Source organism: Paracoccidioides lutzii, assembly GCF_000150705.2.
Source record: "Paracoccidioides lutzii Pb01 unplaced genomic scaffold supercont2.3, whole genome shotgun sequence".
In the NCBI taxonomy this organism is placed as follows: Eukaryota; Fungi; Ascomycota; class Eurotiomycetes; order Onygenales; family Ajellomycetaceae; genus Paracoccidioides; species Paracoccidioides lutzii.
In genome coordinates, this window is record NW_015440949.1 from 1,366,989 (window position 1) to 1,388,406 (window position 21,418).

The 21,418-nt window shown below is 39.3% G+C and overlaps 5 protein-coding genes and 1 non-coding gene across 6 annotated transcripts; 4 read left to right on the plus strand and 2 right to left on the minus strand.

The window, feature by feature from the left end:
• Positions 1-4,791: 4,791 nt before the first annotated feature.
• On the minus strand, positions 4,792-7,067 carry PAAG_01725 (succinate dehydrogenase flavoprotein subunit; the record flags this gene model as incomplete). Its single annotated transcript, XM_015844424.1, has 5 exons — positions 4,792-5,011; positions 5,074-6,462; positions 6,535-6,698; positions 6,763-6,836; positions 6,896-7,067. 5 exons carry the CDS (start codon positions 7,065-7,067, stop codon positions 4,792-4,794), a joined length of 2,019 nt encoding a protein of 672 aa, XP_015701332.1.
• A 507-nt stretch (positions 7,068-7,574) lies between these two features.
• PAAG_01726 (26S protease regulatory subunit 8) lies at positions 7,575-9,062 on the minus strand (the record flags this gene model as incomplete). Its single annotated transcript, XM_002796672.2, has 4 exons — positions 7,575-8,454; positions 8,511-8,740; positions 8,795-8,909; positions 8,968-9,062. 4 exons carry the CDS (start codon positions 9,060-9,062, stop codon positions 7,575-7,577), a joined length of 1,320 nt encoding a protein of 439 aa, XP_002796718.1.
• Positions 9,063-9,415: 353 nt separating this feature from the next.
• Positions 9,416-11,429, plus strand: PAAG_01727 (T-complex protein 1 subunit delta; the record flags this gene model as incomplete). Its single annotated transcript, XM_015844425.1, has 8 exons — positions 9,416-9,466; positions 9,523-9,574; positions 9,626-9,648; positions 9,705-9,734; positions 9,801-9,830; positions 9,883-10,051; positions 10,124-10,527; positions 10,581-11,429. 8 exons carry the CDS (start codon positions 9,416-9,418, stop codon positions 11,427-11,429), a joined length of 1,608 nt encoding a protein of 535 aa, XP_015701333.1.
• Positions 11,430-15,973: 4,544 nt separating this feature from the next.
• On the plus strand, positions 15,974-16,089 carry PAAG_11353. The gene has a single exon (XR_001551842.1). It is a non-coding gene; the product is annotated as a 5S ribosomal RNA (ribosomal RNA).
• Positions 16,090-18,577: 2,488 nt separating this feature from the next.
• On the plus strand, positions 18,578-19,877 carry PAAG_01730 (hypothetical protein; the record flags this gene model as incomplete). The annotated part of the gene is made up of 2 exons (XM_015844426.1): positions 18,578-19,205; positions 19,285-19,877. 2 exons carry the CDS (start codon positions 18,578-18,580, stop codon positions 19,875-19,877), a joined length of 1,221 nt encoding a protein of 406 aa, XP_015701334.1.
• An 854-nt stretch (positions 19,878-20,731) lies between these two features.
• Positions 20,732-21,288, plus strand: PAAG_11354 (hypothetical protein; the record flags this gene model as incomplete). Its single annotated transcript, XM_015847017.1, has 2 exons — positions 20,732-21,196; positions 21,280-21,288. 2 exons carry the CDS (start codon positions 20,732-20,734, stop codon positions 21,286-21,288), a joined length of 474 nt encoding a protein of 157 aa, XP_015703439.1.
• Between the last annotated feature and the right edge of the window lie 130 nt (positions 21,289-21,418).

Consider the following 21,418-nt stretch of genomic DNA (forward strand, 5'->3'; position numbering starts at 1 on the left):
GCATCATGAGCATGTACAAAAGATACTTATACATCTACAGAAAGCAGGTCTGCAGATAGATATCAGAAAGAGTGAGTTTGAGATAAACAGCACAAAATATCTTGAATTCATCATTGAAGTAGGCAAGAATATATGAATGAATCCAGAGAAGGTTAAAGCTGTTTTGAAATAGGTGATACCTACTACTTTTAAGAGTGTACAAGGATTTTTAGGCTTTGTCAATTTCTATAGACAATTCATCAGAGATATCTCAAAGATTATGACCTTACTGACAATTCTGATATGCAAGAATATTCTCTTTTTATGGATGAGCAAGGCTGAGAAAGCTTTTAAGTGTCTAAAATCAATGTTTATCTCTGCTTCAATTCTGCTTCAATTTGACCCTGACTGTGAGACTATATTGAAAACAGACTTCTCAGATTATGCTTCAGAAGAAGTGCTGCTACAATATGATAAGCAGAGCATTCTACACTCATGTGTCTTCTTCTCTCATAAGCATTCACCTGCAGAATATAACTATGAGATTCATGATAAGAAGTTATTAGCAATAATTGAGTGTTTAAAGAAATGAGATGCTGAGCTATGAAGTGTAAAGGAATTCAAGATTCTCATAGATTATAAGAATCTAGAATACTTCATAACTACATACAGACTAAATAAAACATAACTACATTGAATGAATATTCTCTATTGATTCAACTTCAGAATTGATTATCAGTCATAGAAGTTGAACACTGAATCAGACATCTTATCATGAAGAGAGCAGGACATGTCACAGAGTGCTGATGATGAGAGAATCAAGCAAAGACAAGCTCAACTACTTAAGTTTAATGTACTGGCATCTAGAATGAAACTAAAAGTGATCACTGCCAGTGTGAAACCTGAGATGTCTCTTCAAGCTCAGTGAAATGAGACTAACAAAAATGACAAAATCCTGCAGTGTCTAAAGCAGACTCTTCATGAGAGAAGATTCAGATTTTCTTCTGAACTTAGCATTAAGACCTCTATCTCTGAGTGCTCTTTAAATGAAAATAAGAAGCTTCTCTTTCAAAGTCATAAATAGGTACCAGACTTTAAACCTCTTTGAATCAGATTAGTATATGAGGCTAATGACTCACCTCTTACCAGCTATCTCAGATGAGAGCAAATGGCAGAAGTTCTAAAATGTGAGTTCTACTGGTTAGACTATGCTGCTGATGTGAGAAGAATGATCAAAAACTGTCATTTTTGCAGATCAAACACTGCATGAAGAGATTGACATTAAAAACTGCTTAAGTCTCTTCTCATTCCTGAACATATGTGGCAGGAGCTTTCCATGAACTTTATCATGAACTTATCAAGCTCTAAAGAATATATGAACATCATGATTATAATGAACAGACTGATCAAGAAGATTATATTAAAAGCAGTTAAGAAAACTGATGCAGAGATAGTGACTAGAGTATTTCTTCACAACATCATTTCTTGACATGACATCTCTAAGATGGTAGTGTCAGATCAAGGATCAGCTTTCACAAGCATATTTTGAACTTGAGTATGTGAGAAATTAGGCATTAAGAGATGATTCTTCATAGTCTATCACTCAGAGACTGATAGAGCTACAAAGCAAATGAATCAGACTCTGAAAATCTATCTATGCAAGTACATTAGCTTTCAACAGAATGACTGATGTGAATGACTTTCTCTAGTAGAGCTGATCATCAATAATAGAGATGCTGTCTCAACAGATGTGAGCTCATTCTTTTTAACACATCTTTTTCATATCTTCTTCATTGATATAGCTGATGCACTCCTCATTGAAACATCATATAATCTCATTGAGTTTGCAGATGATTATATGAGAAAGATCTGTGAAGTGTTAAAGTAAGCTCAAGTAAAAATGACAAATGCTCAGCAATTTCAAAAGAAATACACAAATAGACAAAGAGACTCAGCTTCAAGCTTTCAATCTAAAGATAAGATCTGATTGAGCTTAGAGAACATGAGAACTAATCATCTGTGCAAGAAGCTGAATGTGAAATACAATTAATATACTGTGCTAGAAAAGATAGAATTTTATGCTTACTGACTGAATGTCTCACTTAACATTCATAATATCTTTAATGTAAAGCTTCTACATGCTGCAGTGATGAATCTCCTGCCTAGTCAGAGACAAACTGACTGACAGTCACTCACTATAGAGATCTCAGAAGAATCTGAGTTTGAGATTGAGAAAATTCAGAGTGAATGAATCTACTGAAGAAAAAAGTAATATCTTATTAAATAAGTAGATTGAGCTGAGTCTATGTGGAATGACACAAGTCTTCTACAAGAAGTGAAGGTCTTGAACACTTGGAAGGCCTCTCAGCAGGCAAAATTAGATGTAAAAAGAGCTTTAAATAGTTGTAAAGGCCTGCAACAAAGAGGGAGAAGAGGAGTATTATAAGAGATTGAACCCCTAGATTTGCTCTGGCTGGCTGACTCAGCCTAGCCATCATTTGCTCTGTCTGGCTGACTCAGCCTAGTCATCATTTGCTCTGGCTGGCTGACTCAGCCTAGCCATTGTTTGCATGTGTGCACATGATCATGCTATGCGAGCTTGCTTAAGCTCGAGTTCTCATCTCATTCTTTTCTTCCCTTTCTCAAGCAATTCGTCCTTGTTATATAGGAGGACTAGCCTCTAGTTCTTAGAGCTTAACCCTTTACAAATATTTCACTCAACTGTAATATCATTTTCTTTAAGAATTCAGACTCTTTGATGATTATTGATTTGCTGTTATTTTCATTTCTAGTAATAAAAATGTTTAGTCTCAGCTCCTCATTACTCATCATAATATAGTTCACTAATATCTGAAGAAATAGTCTTAAATTCACATTAACATCAATGATATTTGAGCTGTAGAGGCCTGAGCAGTCAAACACTCACATCTTCATCTTGACCTCATAGACAGTGAATATATGAACAAATTATCAAATGAGTTGAACAGCAAAGATATCATGCATATAGTAGCTTATCTGCAGCAATATGACTTTGATTCTGATCTCCTTCTCTCATTTTTTCAGCTTATCAATTATCAGAATATCTCTCTAGTCATGTTTGTCTTGTGAAAGACTTGTGCTTCTAGTTATCAGAAAAAAATCAACTGACTGTTCTGTCTTTGAATCAGTAATATCTGTTTTACTCACTATGATGTAGTAAATACTATGTGATTCTGAGAGAAGATCTTCTTGAAGATGAAATCATCAAACAAGAACATCACTGTGTATAGAAGGATCAGGAAACTGAGCTCAGTTTTCATCACTGTCTGAGACTAGCATATGTTGACAAATAGTATCTGCTTTGTCACTTTAGTCTTTTCTCTCAAAGTACTTGTTGAAAAAGCCCTCAATATCCTGAAATGTGCAGTCATATATCTCTTCAAAGATTCTCATATTCACCAACTCGCGTGTCTACTCATAGTCTTTCTGTGATGATGAAGTGAATTTGACTAGCATGGTATAAAAGAAAAAAAGGACACTTGCTAGTAGGAGGATCAATCATGAGATGATAACTGTGAGATCAAGGACAGCCTTTTAAATATCAACATCTGGTGCATTTTGGATGACAAGTCGCGCCAATAATTGAAAGTGGTTGTAGTTGAAATCACCCTTGTAAATGTATTCAAGGATATCTACAAGCTCATGAGCCATACTGCAATTATTTATTTCAAACTGAAGGTCAAGAGCTATCTCTTGCCCCAGAAAAAAAGAAAGAAGTTTTGATATTGCCTTTTGGCAGATTTCATGCTGAGGATCAGCTGAGACATCATATGTTTGCTCTGCCTCCTGAAGTGGACCTCACAGCTGATTTAGGTCATTAAAAGGATGCTTTGCGATGATATCATAATCATGAAGCGAAAGGTTGGCCATATGTGATGTTATGGCACATGAATAGAAGTGGGACAGGAAGCAAGGGAGTGAATTGCAAAGTATGTGTCGGGATATCTCAACAGCTAATATTGTATCAAACTGAGCTTGTAGAGTTATTCCTTGCATCTGTTTTATAACCAACTGTTGGTAAACCACCAGAAAGAGAAGGTGTGAGGCTGACAAAGCGACTAAGTGAATAACGTAACTAATCACCTACCGGGTCAAATCACCTAACGGTGATGATCAACCTTTCATCTAAATCATTCATACTCATTAAAAAATTCAGTATGCCAACCACCCTCTCTAAAAAGGCTTTTAATCAGGAAGCCAGGCTTTTCGTTGACACTTGCTTCTGGCCGGAGGACGGAACCTTGAAAGTGTGAGAAAGAAGTACGGTAGGATGTAATATCGAATGTGACTTGATATTAAGTAGTTTGGTTCTTATAGCCTATATAGTAGATACGCCATGTTCAATTGAGTCACTCCCTACTAGCAGAATTGCCACCTATTTTAATTCTTTATTCTCGGAATTGTCACGCTTGCCTCTTTTTCACTTTTACGCCAGAGTATGGTACAACTATGGACTGCTGATTGAGTGATTCGAACAAAAAATAACTGACCAGAATTTTCGACAAGAATGCGCTTCAATATTAACAAATAAATAAATAAATAAAAAGAGAGGGGAAATAGAGGGAACGAACAACATGGGAACGAAAGGGGAAACATAGAAATGTGACTCAAAATAACAGGAAAGCCGAAAAAGGGAAAAGGCGAAATTGTTGTATAATGAAACATAGAGGGAATGAATGCTCCAACGACTTCTCCAGGACGCCCAACAGGCAATCCGGACCATGCAAATTTTTATACATTGCTAAAGGTAATTTTTGCCGCGATGAAGTTGGTCTAATACGTCCGCTTGAAGGGTGGGACCGGCTTGCACTCATTCGGATCGAGGGTATTAGCGTTAACAGCACGGTAGGTGAGAACTACTTTGCCGTGAGGTTCCTTCTGGAAGGTCAGAGTGTGCTTCATCCAGTTCTCGTCATCACGTTCTGGGAAATCCTCACGGGCATGGGCACCACGGGATTCCTTGCGGTTGGCAGCTGCAATGGCGGTTTGGGTCCTATAGACATGTTAGAATACAACAAACAAAAACGAATGATTCGGGACGTGAATACAACTTACGCGCATGTCAACAAGTTTCTTAGCTCGAGTGTCTCAATAAGGTCAGAGTTCCAAATCATGCTGCGATCTTTTGTTGAGACATCATTAAACATTTGGTCAACCTCTTTGATTTTGCGGACACCCTCATCCAAACTCTCCTGAGTTCGGAAAACGCTGACGTCCGTTTGCATAGTTTTCTGCATAGCATTTCTAATCTCAGCTGTTGACTTAGATCCATCCGCGGTTCGGATTTTATCAAGGACGCCAATCGACTCAGCACCGGCATCCGCGCTGATCTCTTTATGTGGCTGCCTAGGTGATGCCTTGTCGCGAATTGTGTGGGAGACAGCACGTCCGAAAACGATCAAATCTAGGAGAGAGTTCGCTCCCAGTCTGTTGGCACCGTGGACGGACACACAGGCGGCTTCGCCACAAGCATATAGACCTGGAACGATCTTATCTCGACCTTTCTCATCGATCGTGAGAACTTCACCAGTGTAACGGGTTGGGATACCCCCCATGTTGTAGTGGACAGTCGGGAGGACGGGAATGGGTTGCTTGGTGACATCAACGCCAGCGAAAATGGATGCGGTTTCTGAGATACCGGGCAATCTCTCATGGAGAATTTCGGGAGGAAGATGGCTCAGCTGCAAGTAGATGTGATCTTTCTCAGGACCAACACCCCGCCCTTCACGGATCTCAAGAGTCATCGATCGCGAAACAACGTCACGACTTGCAAGATCTTTGGCCGTTGGAGCATATCGTTCCATGAATCTCTCACCCTCAGAGTTCAGGAGATAACCGCCCTCACCTCGAGAGCCTTCTGTGATGAGGCAGCCAGCACCATAAATGCCCGTAGGATGGAATTGAACGAATTCCAGATCCTGGTTGGGCAAACCAGCACGGGCAACCATGGCCATACCGTCGCCAGTACAAGTGTGGGCAGACGTGCAGCTGAAATAAGCACGGCCGTATCCTCCAGTTGCCAAGACAGTGTTGTGTGCGCGGAAACGGTGAATGGTGCCATCTTCTTGGTTATAAGCAATTACACCTTTGCATTCTCCATCCTCCATTAAAAGATCCATGGCGAAATATTCGATGAAATAGTTGGTGTTGTGTCGGAGTGATTGGCCGTAGAGAGTGTGAAGAAGGGCGTGGCCAGTTCTATCAGCAGCAGCACAACATCGGTAAGCCTGGCCCCCCTTGCCGTATTTCTGTGACTGTCCACCGAAAGCACGTTGATAGATCTTGCCGTCCTCTGTTCGTGAAAATGGACATCCATATCCCTCAAGTTCGATGACACTTTGGGGTGCCTCTCTTGTCATGTAGTGGATAGCATCCTGATCACCCAGCCAGTCAGATCCCTTGACTGTATCGTACATATGCCATCTCCAGTCGTCCTCGTGCATGCTAGAATTTTGGAGTTAGTCCACAACGTCTGTCGCATTTTCCTGATGAAGCCTTATCAATTGAATAACGTACTTCCCAAGAGCGGCATTAATACCCCCCTGAGCTGCAACAGTGTGACTTCGTGTTGGGAAAAGTTTCGAAATACATGCTGTGTTAAACCCAGCCTCTGCTAGACCAAAGGCAGCCCGAAGACCAGCACCTCCAGCACCGACAACGACCGCATCATATTCATGATCCTGTAAACAATCAGACATATCGCCCCTCCAAAACGCTAAGTTGAAGGCGAAAGGGAGTACGTACAATGACAGGATAATTTTTCGAAGCAAATGGAGAAGCTTCTTTCGCACGGAGCGGTTGGTTCGCGAATATCTGGGCTGTTTTCAATAAGGGTCAATGGCAGCAACTTTAACGGTGACGTAGATCCGCGACATACCTGCAGGGTGTGAAGAAGAAAACAGGCGTCTCTGATGTCTCAAAGTTTTTGTGAACTGGAAGATAGAACAGGTCAGCTCAGATGCAACCGCTGATTGCGAGGGTGGTTGGAAATTTGCGAAGCGGCGAACCTTTGTCACGGGAGCCAGGCTCCGCAAGCTGCTAAAGCTCATGATGCCTCAGATAACAGGTCGCTGAGGGATCCAACTAATCGAAGCAATGACTGGATGTTGACACAAGATATCATACAGCATCAGTCATTGCAAGCTAGAAAATCGCAACTGCGGTGGAGGTTAACGAAGACTTACAAAAGCGATTTTCTTGTTTTCCGAGGTAGAGAGCCGGCCCGGCAGCCAATCATAACGCACATAGAGGTAATCATTCCGAGTTAGCCCGTTGCTGTATCCCAAGAACACGTGACACTCCTGGAAGCAGACAAAACAGGAATTCTTCGTAGGGCTATGTAAATTACGATGGTGAAGGGGTGTGCTTGATGGCCTGTATGTATTTCATTGCTCTAAGAAACGAAAATTTGAGGAGGGTGGGGGGAAAAAAAGAAAGAAAAGTCTTAAAGAACCAGTATTATCATACGCATTCCATAACCATTGTACAGAACAAAATCCCCGTTACTCCCTCCACCCTGTTTGCTCATGCTATGTGCTGTACAATTAAGCGAAATCCTAGTTGTACTGCATATATGTTGCAGTTGAGTTAAACTTCAGGTTCCCCTTGATCACCTTGTCGACTGCGGCTAGAAAATCCTTCTCCGTCGCAACCTTTCTCCGTGCCCGGATAGCAAACATTCCAGCCTCAGTTGCCACGCTTCTAAGTTCTGCCCCAGTGGAGTTGGGGCAGAGTCGAGAGATAAGCTCCCATCTGATATCTCGCTCAACTGACATACTCTTGGCATGGATGCGGAGGATGTTGGCCCGTCCTTCCAGGTCTGGAAGGGAGAACTCGATCTTCCGGTCAATACGCCCAGGTCTCATCAAGGCTGGATCCAGAGTGGACGGCCTGTTCGTAGCAAACATGACCTTGATATTTCCTCGGGAATCGAAACCATCCAATTGAGTGATCAGCTCCAACATGGTTCTCTGTACTTCGTTATCTCCTCCTGCTCCATCATCGAAACGTGCCCCTCCGATGGCGTCAATTTCGTCAAAGAAAATGATGCAGGCCTTCTTGGTCCTGGCCATCTCAAAGAGCTCCCGCACCATTCGGGCTCCCTCTCCAACATATTTCTGAACAAGTTCACTGCCAATAACCCGAATAAAAGTCGCATCCGTCCGGTTGGCCACGGCTCGTGCACAGAGTGTTTTTCCCGTACCGGGTGGGCCGTAGAGCAATGCTCCCTTAGGTGGGTCGATTCCTAAACTGACGAATCGCTCCGGTGAAAGTAGAGGCATTTCAACGACTTCCCGAAGTTTCTCGATCTGTTCCTTGCATCCTCCAACATCTCCATATGTCACATCAGGTTTGTCTTCCACTGTCATCATTGTAACGCTTGGATCAATCTTGGGAGGCAAAGGAAGGAGAATCTGATATTTATTTCGATCCACACTAATATGGTATCAGTTAACGGTCCTTCAAATTGTAGTCAAATAGATATCTCTTACCCAACGCGCATGCCCTCCTCAATATCTGTAGGACTCACTCGCTCGCCGAGGTTCACGACGAACTTGGCTATCTGCTTGACATTGATGACATATTTACTTTTCTCTGGATCCTTCTCATCTTGTATAATCTTTGTACAGCGTGCAACTTGTAATGGCTGCTCTTCTTGCATCCGTTGTCGATCTGCAGCAACATCCCAGAGATGTGGCGGCGCGAGTCCAGTATCAGATTCCTAAAATTGATAAGCTTCATCATCACCCAAATAGACAGCATCGGGGTAAGATACCTTCACACCAATCTTCTCGTTGACACTTGTTTGCTTCTCTTTTATTTGCTTTTCGAGTTTTTTCAGAGCGGCTGCATAGGGAGCAGCACCGTAGGTTTTGAGGACTTGAATATCCCTTTGACAGGTTAGTCGAAATTCCAGCAACAGCTCCAGATAAAGGGCAGGAAACGTACTCGTCTGTTAGCGGTGTGATCTTTTTCTCTTCCTGCTCGTCATCTGCAAAGTTCTTCTTGTACTTCTCCCAGTTCTGGCCCGTGGCGCTGGGCATGATGACCGATGGCAAAGACGGTAGTTAGAGATAGGGTGAGCAGCTACGGTTGCAAGGTGGCCACGTAAGAAAGGTAGATGTGTCCTTGCTCTAATAGCCAGTAGAGGCAGGTTAAGAACTGAGACAGTTGATGTTTGCTGGAGGGAATGTTGTTGATATTGTCTGTTTGGAATCAAGCTCACAGGTGGTTAGGTTAGGTAAGGTTGGCTGGAGCTTGTCATCCCGCACTAAGTGTAGAGGATCGCCAAGCATCTCCGTGGGAAATTCAATTAGCCTCGATTTTACAACCTTCCAACATTCCACATATTAACCCCCTTTCTCCTTGTTCTGCATCACTTACATAGAGGCTCACGATGGCGCTCGCTCTAAATTCTTCTGGCAATGCTGGAAATGGCAACTTCAAGGTTCGTGCGCTCACATATGGCCTGTTTTAACCCGTATTTGCTCACCTTTTCAATAGGATAAGGAGAAGCCCATGGCAGTGCGCACCGCCAATATCATGGCAGCTAGAGGTATTTATAGCCGTTAAACTATCTAAAGCCATGTACTAATTGTTATCGTAGCTGTTGCTGATGCCATAAGAACGGTATTGCTTTCTCAAATACCCTTTATCGGCTAGAAATGTGGGCTAACATTAGATAGTCATTGGGACCAAGAGGGATGGATAAGATGGTATAGTTGACCCCGGGAAAAACGATTACGACGATGACAGATGGTAGCAAGGCTGACCTGAAATAGATACAAACCGGAAAAGGAGAAACCATAATCGTACGCTCTACGGACCCCAACTTCCAACTATACAAATCTAACATCATAATAGACGAACGATGGAAACACCATGTTAAAAGATATGGCTGTTATGCACCCGGCCGCAAAGATGTTGGTGGACCTTAGCGCCGCACAGGATGTGGAAGCTGGTGACGGAACTACATCTGTTGTTGTGATTGCGGGGAGTCTCTTGGGAGCTGCAGATCGACTATTGGCGAAAGGTGGGATTCCTTCGGATTCCTTCTGTCTAGCTAGTGAATCAAGTTCATGTTGACGCCTGACTCTCTGAATAGGAATACATCCCACCGTTATTTCTGAATCCTTCCAAAGAGCCGCTGCAGCTGCGGTTAAGATTCTCCACGACATGTCACATCCTATATCCCTTTCAGATCGCGCAACACTTCTTCAAGCCGCTTCAACCTCGTTGTCATCGAAGATCGTCTCCCAATATTCAAATCTCCTTGGTCCAATCGCTGTTGACTCCGTGCTAAAAACGATAGACCCGAAAACGGCAGAGAATGCTGACCTTCGGAATATTAGGATCGTGAAGAAAGTGGGTGGCACGATTGAGGACAGCGAAATGGTGGACGGTTTGATCTTGAATCAATCAGTCCTGAAAAGCGCAGGTGGTCCAGTCAGGGTTGAGAAGGCTAGAATTGCATTGATCCAATTCCAACTAAGCCCTCCCAAACCAGATGTATGTCCTTGACTTCATGTCTTGAAGTATCATCATACTAACCGTGGCGTCAGATGGAAAACCAAATTGTTGTCAACGACTATCGGCAGATGGACAAGATCATTAAAGAAGAGCGCATGTATCTTCTTAACATGGTAAAGAAAATAGCCAAGACCAAGTGCAATGTCCTTTTGATTCAAAAGTCCATCCTTCGCGATGCTGTAAACGACATCTCCCTCTATTTCCTCTCCCGCGTGAAGATTCTGGCCGTCAAGGACATTGAACGTGACGAAGTGGAATTTCTCTGTAAGAGTTTGGGATGCAAGCCCATAGCCAATATCGATTCGTTTACGGAAGACAAGCTCGGTACCGCGGACTTGATCGAGGAAGTGCAATCTGATGGATCACGGTATACGAAAGTGACGGGCATCAGATCAGCTGCCGCAAATCAAACTGTGTCTATTGTAGCTCGCGGCGCAAACAGCCTCGTTCTTGACGAAGTAGAGCGATCCCTACACGACGCCCTCTGCGTGATTCGATGCCTTGTCAAGAAACGCGCTCTCATTGCCGGCGGCGGTGCCCCTGAGATCGAAATTGCACAGGCCCTAGCAAAACAGGCCCGAGCTCTTACAGGCACGGAAGCCATATGCTGGAAAGCCTTTGCTGACGCGATGGAGGTCATTCCCACCACCCTTGCAGAGAACGCTGGATTAAATAGTATAAAAGTGGTCACCGATCTCCACCACCGACACGCCATGGGAGAGAAAAATGCCGGCGTGAGCATCCGAAGTGGAGGGGTTAAGGACAATATTGCCGAGGAGAGGGTCCTGCAGCCGCTACTTGTGAGCACGAGCGTGATCGAGCTCGCGGCTGAAACGGTGAAGTTGATCCTACGAATCGATGATATTGCTCTCTCAAGATAGGAAGTGAAAATGGATTGACTGGTGGGGTATATTTTCCCTGCTGGTCCAAGTTGTTTTAACGTCAATGTCAATGAAAACGAGTAATAAGAGAAAGGTTAAAAAGGCTGTATTTGATAGCCTGATTCGCTTAGAATAAAACAAATCTCAATGCTTTCGGTGATGTGACAATTTAAATCTCAGATTAATCTGTGATGAATCGGTTATGTGTTTATTTCGAATAATTCGTATTTGATTTCCCAAGTTCCTGATACTCCTGAAAAAACCAGTTAAAAAGGAGAGAGCATTAAAAGGAGCACTCATTTTCTCAACTTTACGATCTCCTTCCGGTGTGCGAACTTAGTGGCTCCCAGTGGCTTGATAAGACCATCCACCACATTATCCGCAGATGGCGCGTAGTGTAGAACAATTTCATTTCTTGTGAACAAGATCTTGAAGGGAGTGAAAGTGAACCTCACATGCTGGAGCAGCATGGTATAGCTTCACTAGAAGAGAGCTATATTGGAGACTTGTTGTAAATGGTGGATAGTGGAGGTGAGAGTCCTGGCACATAATAGACATGGTTGAATTCAATTGATCTATCCCCAACAGGGATAGAGGCAGGACTGATTTCTTGAACCTTGAGAATGATTTTGTTGATAACTTGCACCATGAGACCATCTATAGAGTGAATTGCTGTAAAATGAGCTCTGTTATAAGTGATATGATAGCCAGCATTACCATCCTATATATGAGATGTCTATTGCGTGACTCAACAAAGCATTGCTGAAATAGTAATGATCTTCACAAGATTCACATTTTGAAAAATGTTATCATTAATGATTGAAGACTTGATGACTGCTTCACTTTAACTATTGTTCTTATTTTTGATCTTGTTCCTGTTGAATTCTTTTATTATACTACATTGTTCTTCTGTTAGCTCTTTGAAGTTTTATCAAAATGAATCAATTAGCAAATTTCACAGTAAAAAGCCTTGCATTTAGGAAAAATAAATGGACCTTTGAACTAACAAGTATGATACAGTCTGAACTATGTTTGAAAATGATATTCTGTATGAGATAATAAGGTTGAAGGATTGATATCATTGATTTATATAGTAGTAAGTATATTTTTTTATTATTTTTGAACAGATTAATTTGAGAGTGATTTTTTTTTTAATAATTAAGATGACATTAAATGTAACTATAGTAGATTTTAATATCAAAGTTTTTTAATTTTTTATATACAGTTTTAGAATATTATTGATAAAGTTTAATAGTAAATATTAAATATAAATCAATTTTTCAAATAAAAATATTTTAAATATTTTTAAATTAATAAAAGCTATGTAAAATTTATTAAAAATAAAATATATATCATTAAAAGTATTAAAAGTTATATATATTTTCTATAAAGTTAAATTTTTAATTTAAAATATTTCTTTTTAATTATATATTATAAAGTATAAAAGATATAAATTTTTTTATTTTTTTTAAAAAATAAACATTAATTAAAAAGCTTAAAAATTTAAATATAAGTATATATAATTATTAATTTTTGATTTTATAAAAGAGAGTTTATTAAAAAAAATAATTATTATATATTACTTTTTTATAATTATAATTTATAATTAAGTATTTATTAATTTTAATTTTATTTAAAAATTTAAAGTTATATAGCTAAAAGTATCAATTAAAATATTTAATTTATTAATATTTTTAATATATTATTTAAATTAATTAATTATTTATATTAATATAATTATTATAATTATTAAAATATTATTAAATTTATTATTAATTTTAAAAAAAATTATATTTATTAATAGATATTTTTATTAGTTAATAATTTTTTTAAAAATAATATATATATTTAAAAGAATTAAAAAATTAATAAAGAATTTTTAATTATATTTAAATAGATTAAAAGTAATATATATATATATATAAATAGATTTAATTTTAATATACTTTAAAATATATTTAAATAATTATTTTAAACTTTTGAAAAAATATAATTTTTAAAGTTAAATTATTTATAATTTAAAAAAATATTTATACTAATTTTTAAAAGATCTATTATTATAAATAAATAATTTTTTAGAATAATTAAAATAATAAAAAAAACTTAAAAATTATATAATTTAAAATAATTAAATAAATTTTAATATAATTTAAAAATAGTAAAATTATTAAATTTATTTATCTTTAATATTAACTTATATTATATATATATATATATATAAAATAAAAAGATAGATAAAATAATAAAAAATAATATAAAAAATTATTTTTTAGTTTTATATTAAAAGAAAAATTAAAAGATTATATTTTAATAAATAAATTAAACTTTAAAAAAATTGTTTAATATATAAAATATAAAATAAAATTAAAATAAAAATCTTTTTTAATAAAATATAAAAAGAAAACTTTTTTATAATATAATTAAAATTTAAGTATAATTATTATAAATTTTATTTAAAAAATTAAAAATTTTATAAATTTATATAAATATACTTTTTATAATTTAATTGAAAATTTAAATTATATATTAATAAACTTTTTATTTTATAATAATATTAAAAAAATTAATGAAAAAATACTTTATTAATCAAATAAATATACTTTTTATTTATAAAATTAAATTAAAAATAATATTTTTAATTAAACTTTATAAAAAAAATAAAAATTATTTCTAGAAATTAAATTTTAAAATTAAAAAAAGAATATTTTATTATTAATTTATTATTAAATATTAAAATTATTTAATAAAATATTTTTATAATATTATTTTTTATTGATTAAATTTTTATTTATTTTATTTATTTTTATATAAATTTTTATTAAAATAAATATATATAACTATAAGTTATAAATTATATATATATATATATTAAATAATTAAAATAATTAAATTCTAATATAATAAAATAAATATTATAGTTATTAACTATATATTCTTTAAATAAATAATAATAATATTATTTTTTATTATTTATTAATTTTAACTTTATTTTATTAAAAAAATTATAGTTAAAGTTATTATTATCAATTTTTTATTTAATTAAAATATTAAAAAAATATAAATATAAAATTATTTTTAAAAGAATTTCTTTATTCTAAAGAAGAATTTTATAAAAATATTTTCCTTTTCAGATTAAATTATAAGTTAAAATATTATATAATATTTTATTTTCTTTATATAATATTAATTGATTTAAATATACTTTATAAACTTTATATATATAAAAATTATATATTTTTAATTTTAAATAATTAAAATAATATAAAGTTTAAATGAAGCAAGCAGTTGCTAATTTTGACAAGATAACTTTTAAATTATCCGTGTTTGAATGCAAAATGAGTCTCATAACCTGACAAAATAACAAGCTTAATCAATGTAAAGATAGCATGCTAATTCTGAGAATGACTAGCTATATATGGTGGAAAACGAGTCACGTGACATGAGGGTCTGACTGATCATTCTGGGAATAGGGGACTGCATATCGTCCGCATGCATCCACTCAACGTTTTATCGTAATCATTTGTTCTACCATGAGAAGATGAGATTTTAGCGGGGTGCTTTGTTCATTTCTCAGATTCTAATATCTACGACGAGGTTTCCTGCTGTGTGAGATGTAAAATAAAATTCTTCTTTATTAAAAAAAGGAATTGGCGACAAGAGCTTACAACGTATCGTTACATATCTCAATACAGAAACCGGAGCCTATGCTGATCCTCCAAAAGACGTAAGGTAGGAATCCAAAGTCCAACCTTCGACCTCCCATTTCAAGGAGTTATTGAATCGGTTCCTGTCTCTATATGTCCCGCACGTTGTTGAGATCGGGATCCTGTCGGCTTCATAAGGCACACAAATAATAGTTAAAGAGGAGGTAAATGCGGGCATAGATGTCTAACTCTGCAGCGAGAGTTCCTTGCAAAACCCTGGTCACCACCATTTTTTCTCGCATCCATAACTCCCTCAATCGGTGTAAAACGAGAATATATCGAATTTCACCTTGACGTTGAGTACAGGCTGGGGAACTTGATCGTGGGTCGCCACCAGGTCAGACCTAAACTCCATTCAACTACACAGATTCAGTGCAGTATGGATGTAGTGTCCGCGTCATGGGGTAATTGGCAAGAATCATTTCCCTTGATAAGAAAGTTAATCCCTGGGGATAAATAGCTCGGTACGTGGGCGGGGATGTACCGTAAAACGCTCATTTGATAGTCCTAAAGACTTGACCGGGATAGAGATTCGATCGGTGCTTCAAAAGCACAAGCACTGCCCAATAAACCCATGGCTATCACAATAATGAAGTGCCGGCGAGCCAAATGAGGTAGTCGTATTTCGTGAATCTTCTGTGATGAGGAGGTATCGATATTCTTCAAAGAGGTAGAGTGTGTTCTGCCAAAGAATTTCTGGGAAAGTCATTGTTGAACAATTTTCCTTGGACGGTCGACGGAATGCATCTTAATATCATTCCTTGAAGAGAAAGACCCAGAATAAAGTAAATCGCACTGGTCATGCATCAAAATAGTTGAAAAATGCAATGAACAACACATACGAACATAGGGAGTGGAGAATAGGGCTTCCCGTCCGCTCAGCCGTACTCAAGCCACTCGCCGGCCTGTTAGTAGTTGGGTGGGTGACCACCAGCGAATCCGGGCTTTCGTATGTCTTTTTCCTAAATTTATTTGGAGTAAAAATACATTTGTGTCTTTTTATATCCATCAGAGGTCGACGTTAATTTGGTAACCGGGCTTTCCCTTCTACTTAAACAAAGCTGAGTCCTGACCGATAGGCCGGGAATCAAGAATCATAATACTTCATACGGAGTAAACTCGCAAGGGACCTTATTAGGAGGGGAGCAGCGGCGGGTTGGATTCCCTGACATCCAATCTTGGTGGTCACATCTCCTCTATACTCCGCATGCTGCCAGTGCCTTAGTTCGCAGCTGTGAAGCAAAACTGCAGCAGGCTGGAATCATTTCACAATGTTCGCGGTTGGAATCAATTTTGGTGTTTTTTTTTAAGGGGGAGCAAGCAATTGGGAGGGCCCGCTAATTTATTTATTCCGTTCCGTGCCCGGATTCCACATTGCACCGCAGCGTGGGGATAGATAATATCCATTCCATCATTGTCGAATGAATACCCATTCTTCCTGTATTTCCCTGCAATGGTGTTTTACGCCTAGTTACTCCTTGAATCACAACACATCATTTCTTCCTCGACAATTCGGGAATCATGAAAATTGATTGACGAGCCAACGGTTGGCCCAGAGAACAGGGCAGAACTCGTCCTGCAATCCCTGTATAAAATACAACCTCACACGTATATTTTCACATACAGCATTATGACTCAGCCATCTTCTATGGTGGCCTTTGTCTAATAGTTCAAGGTTCTGACAGCTAGAGAAATGCTGCGTTGTGAGCTTAGCTATCAAATACCGAGACAATCACCAAATGATTTAACTCAAGAATGAGGGTTACATAGGGAGAGGCATTTATCTGGTTAATACTGATACTATTAATCCATGAATTAAGAGAATGAATCAGGCTTAGAGGGGGCTAAAATTTATGACAGATAGTTTCTTAGGAAGCATAGCCACTGCCTACGAGAATGCTTACTCCGCTTCACTTTTGCTCTTCATATTGAAGCAGCGGAAGGGGATGCACATTTCGGAGTAATGCGTTCCTTACTACGGATTTGGATGGATGGTGGTGGTAGGACGATATCTGGCAGCTGCAGATGTGGCTGGTGACTTTGTCTATCCAGAGTAGCGCGTTGTAACTCAGAAGGTTGGGAACCAGAAATGGGAAGAGTCATGGGCTTCGACTTGCATCAAAGTTCTAGAGGAAACAAAGGAAGCAATGGACACTGCGTCTTTACGTCCTTGATGTTATGGGTCGCGTTGACTTTGCAAGCAAAGTGACTTGTATCTCGATCAAGCATTATCATTAGCGGATCTGCCTTGTGTCAAATCGCTCAATCCAGGGCTTTGATAGAGAACATTTGCTGAAGATTGTTCAGCTGGGAATTATCAAGCATCAAACTGTTCGACGATATACAGAGGCACACACTTGCATTATTGGTTTTGAACGTACGGATACGTACTGATGATGTTGCACATCCATAGATGGCGTTCACATATAACGCCATTCAAACGGATCCAGCCAATCATCATGGGACTGATGGCTAATGTTGGACCTAAACCATTTGGTAAGGTAACTAATATGGCTTCGCCGATAATGGACCCACATGCGGAAGAGGCGTTGACCTAGGAACAATAAATTGTGTCAAAGAGGTTTTTATGTGCATCTACATAACTACAGCCTTGAAAGTCGGATTTTCATTCTTTGTTGGGGACCCCATTTTAAGATGTTGTTCCGGAAGCCGTAGGATTCAGCTGCAACTGTTCTGTCGATTGAAAAAGAGAAAGTTGAAGGAGCCACGCGAAAATCTCGACCTCTTGGGTGATCTGGTCTGGACGGAATAGCTAGTATTAAAGGTGTGTCAATTTTATTCCTCAATCTTGCAGGGCTCTTCGGCCGCCCATTTTTGAGCATTATTGCTGAGACCTTGGGATACAGGGCATTTTACGTTGTATCGTGCACGGAGTGTCGGAATTAAAATGGTAACTAACTGCTAAACAACCCCGGTCATGAGGGTTTGTCATACGGACTTGACCGAAGTCCCTAACTGACTAGGGGACCTGACTTTCGAATGCCAATCAAACCAGTTCTGTGATCTATGATTTTTGACGAAAGGATGAAACAATGCACCTTGAATGGCAAAGGAAAGATTTGCTTAGATAAGTGTTTTGACATTTCTGCAGCGCAAAAAACGAGCATAACTTATTACTGTTGATAATCTTCCTCTTCCTCTCTTCCTCTTTCTGACTTCTTGGGCGTTTGTGTGGTGTCTCAGTGTTTGCACGCAGTCAAGTCAGATATCCCAAGGTGGCACAGCCAGCGATATCATATCACTTCATCTATCTCTTTCATATTTTCTACATCGGCTGCTTGTTGTTCCTCAATGGAATAACTGCATGTATGAATTCCTGTCACTGTTCACCCAATTCAACTCCTCATCTAGTGGATTGCCAATACCAGCTACTACTTCACGCAATCTCAATCTTTATTGGAACAATACATTCAATGGGATAAGATGCCTGCTCACTCGCGTCGTGCTCCAAATGACTGCCCATCAGGGTTTCAATTTTATAGATGTTACAATTTTAACGGATGCTGCAAATCCAATCCGTGCAAGGGGCCTCCAATAGCACAATGTCCTGACGACGAGAGCCCAGGTGGGCAAAATAATGCATCGTCATCGTTAACTTCAACTTCACCAACTACTCGATCTTCGTCTGCATCTACGTCTATTTTAGCCTCTTCCTATAGAACATCAACAACGTTCTCGTCCACTTTTGCAAACTCGCCTTCACCCACTCTTCCATCTGGCGGTGTACCAACAGATGCTGCATCAGCAGCACCGAACGCCACAATCAGCCCAGCAGCACCGACTCAGGAGTCCAATGCATCTAAAAAGCTAAATAGTGGATTGGTTGGAGGGGTGGTTGGGGGAATTTTGGCGCTGGCTCTTATTCTAGCAGTACTAATTTTCCTTTGGAGAAAAAGTCGAAAAGCGCAGCAAAGCCAACACCAAAGTTCTCCACTCCCGCCCGACGACGACGGAATGACGGGTATGGGCTTTGCAGACTCCAAAGTAGATCCACAGAAGAGTTTCATTGATACTCCGAATCTATTCAATAAACCATTGGACAAAAACAAAGGTTGGTTTATACTGATATTTTCACCACTTTACGTATATCCCTTTGCAGTTTCTTAACCATTAACCTCCATTTTTCACAGTCTATGGAAGCGGAACATTGACCAACAGGGACGCGACAAGCCAATTTACAATGTCTCACCAGTCTGTTCCTTCGGACTCCTCCACTCTCATGGGATCACCTGATTTTCGAGGCAGTTCGGTTTCGTCCTTTCACTCTCCCTCATTGGGGACATCTGACTTTGGTAGTTCAGATCTCAATCAGAATCTCAGGTCTAGGGCTGCGAGCCCACTAGCAACACTCAACGAACATCCCAACTCAAGTACTGAAAGCAGTCATTTAATACCACGTGCCGAAATGCTCGCGACCGTTCCGTCCCGGGAGAGTGTTACATCTGAGCTTGCTAATACGGAAAACCGCTACCGTGCAGAGCTTCCAGGAGAACCAGAGAGACAATTAATAAATATACCAAGAGAATTACGGGTCGGGATAACAGCAAACACAGCTGAACAGGTTACCCCTCAATTTTCAGTGACTACGCCTGAAGGAATTGTGCTCGGGTCAAATCTTAACCTCGAAAGAACAAGACCGGGAACACCAGAAAATCATGTGATGAGTTTCATGTCTTATGGTGAAAATAATCAGGGCCGACATGGCCCTGTAGCTGGAGTTTAGAGGCCTCAATGATAGGAGACCTTGTCTGAAGCGAATTCTTTAGTTCCTATATACGAGAGTGAGCCGTGGAGTCAGAGGGGGCACTAATTTAGTCGGCATCTAATACTTGGGCCGTTGGATATACCATTGGCCTCGTGGGGACGGAAAGTCTTTCAAAAACTACCCATAATTCCCCACGAATGCTCCGTGATCGTTACGAACACATGTATTTTCCATTTGCCCCGCTTCAAACCTATTGTGGGACACGTAAGGCGTTGTATGTTTGTCTTATTTGATTTCACCCTTTCAACCGGGCCTTGTTTTGGCGCAGCTGCTACGTCACCATCGCTATTTCACCACGTATTCCAAAATGCATGTTACAGGTCTATATGGTGTTCTGCGATTTTAACTTCATGTTCACGACATATTTGCCCAAACACCCCGACAGCAATATATGAGGGAGCAACTCCGGCTGGCGTTATTGAGGCTTTCCATGCTTCTCGTGCTTCTTGCGTTCTATATCATTTAGATCTAAAAACTGGAGGAATTTCACGCCTTGTTATATTTCTCAGGGAGGCAACTGGAGTGAGCGGAAAGGAGGGAGGAAGGTATGATGGGATAGAATGGGATAGGTTAATATTGTAGTCATTTTATATCACGGAATTCGAAGAACAACGTTGGATGATGAATGATTTAGTTTTTCTGTGACATTGGGAAGAGAAAAAAGAAGTGGACAGTGCAATTTTCCACACTCGAAATATTGTATCTCAAACCTAGAAAAGAATGTCCAAGTCAAAGTGGCGAAAACACCAACTTTAAAGAAATAGATATTTGAAGATCTCAATTTCCAGAGCAAACTTCCAGGAGAAGGACTAATGAAGAGACTCGCAACGACCACGTCAACGACAACTACAGGGCGTGCTCTCGCCGGTCCTCTAGCCAGCGTGGCCGCAATACCCAAGTTCATGCGATTCGTCATATCAAGCTCAACGTATGTCTCAGATTCCCAAAATTCTTTGATATGGTCCACAGCGACAGATGCCATGGCTTCGCAGAGATTTTTGTCTTGGGAAGTCGGCAACATAATATGCATTGCATATATGAATCTCTCTGTGGACCAGCCGAAATCGAGGAGATGGCAGATGCTTTCAATGGAGCGTTTTAGGAGGCCTAGTATTCCCAAAAAGTCCGCAATAGCGTGCACCACAGTCGGATTCGGAGATGCATGTAATTCCCATCATAGCGGCATTTTTTGCAGGGCTGCACTCGATACCCTCATCCGTTTCACGATGTCGGTATCAAAAATGTCTAAGAGCATAGTTTCCGCCGAGGCCTCCTACGTTTGGTCAAAACCATGAATCCAAAAAATCTTTTCTATGCTGACGTACCTTGAACTACCCATTTAATGCCGCTTCAATAACAGGGGACTTAATGCCTACCCCCGCTTTATGCACGTAGAAAGCTTCTAGCTGGCATTGTATCGTACAAGTCACTATACTACTCGGGGAACAGCAGCTTTCCGTCCAATCAGGGGTGGATGTTTATGTGGGACCCTTCCGTCA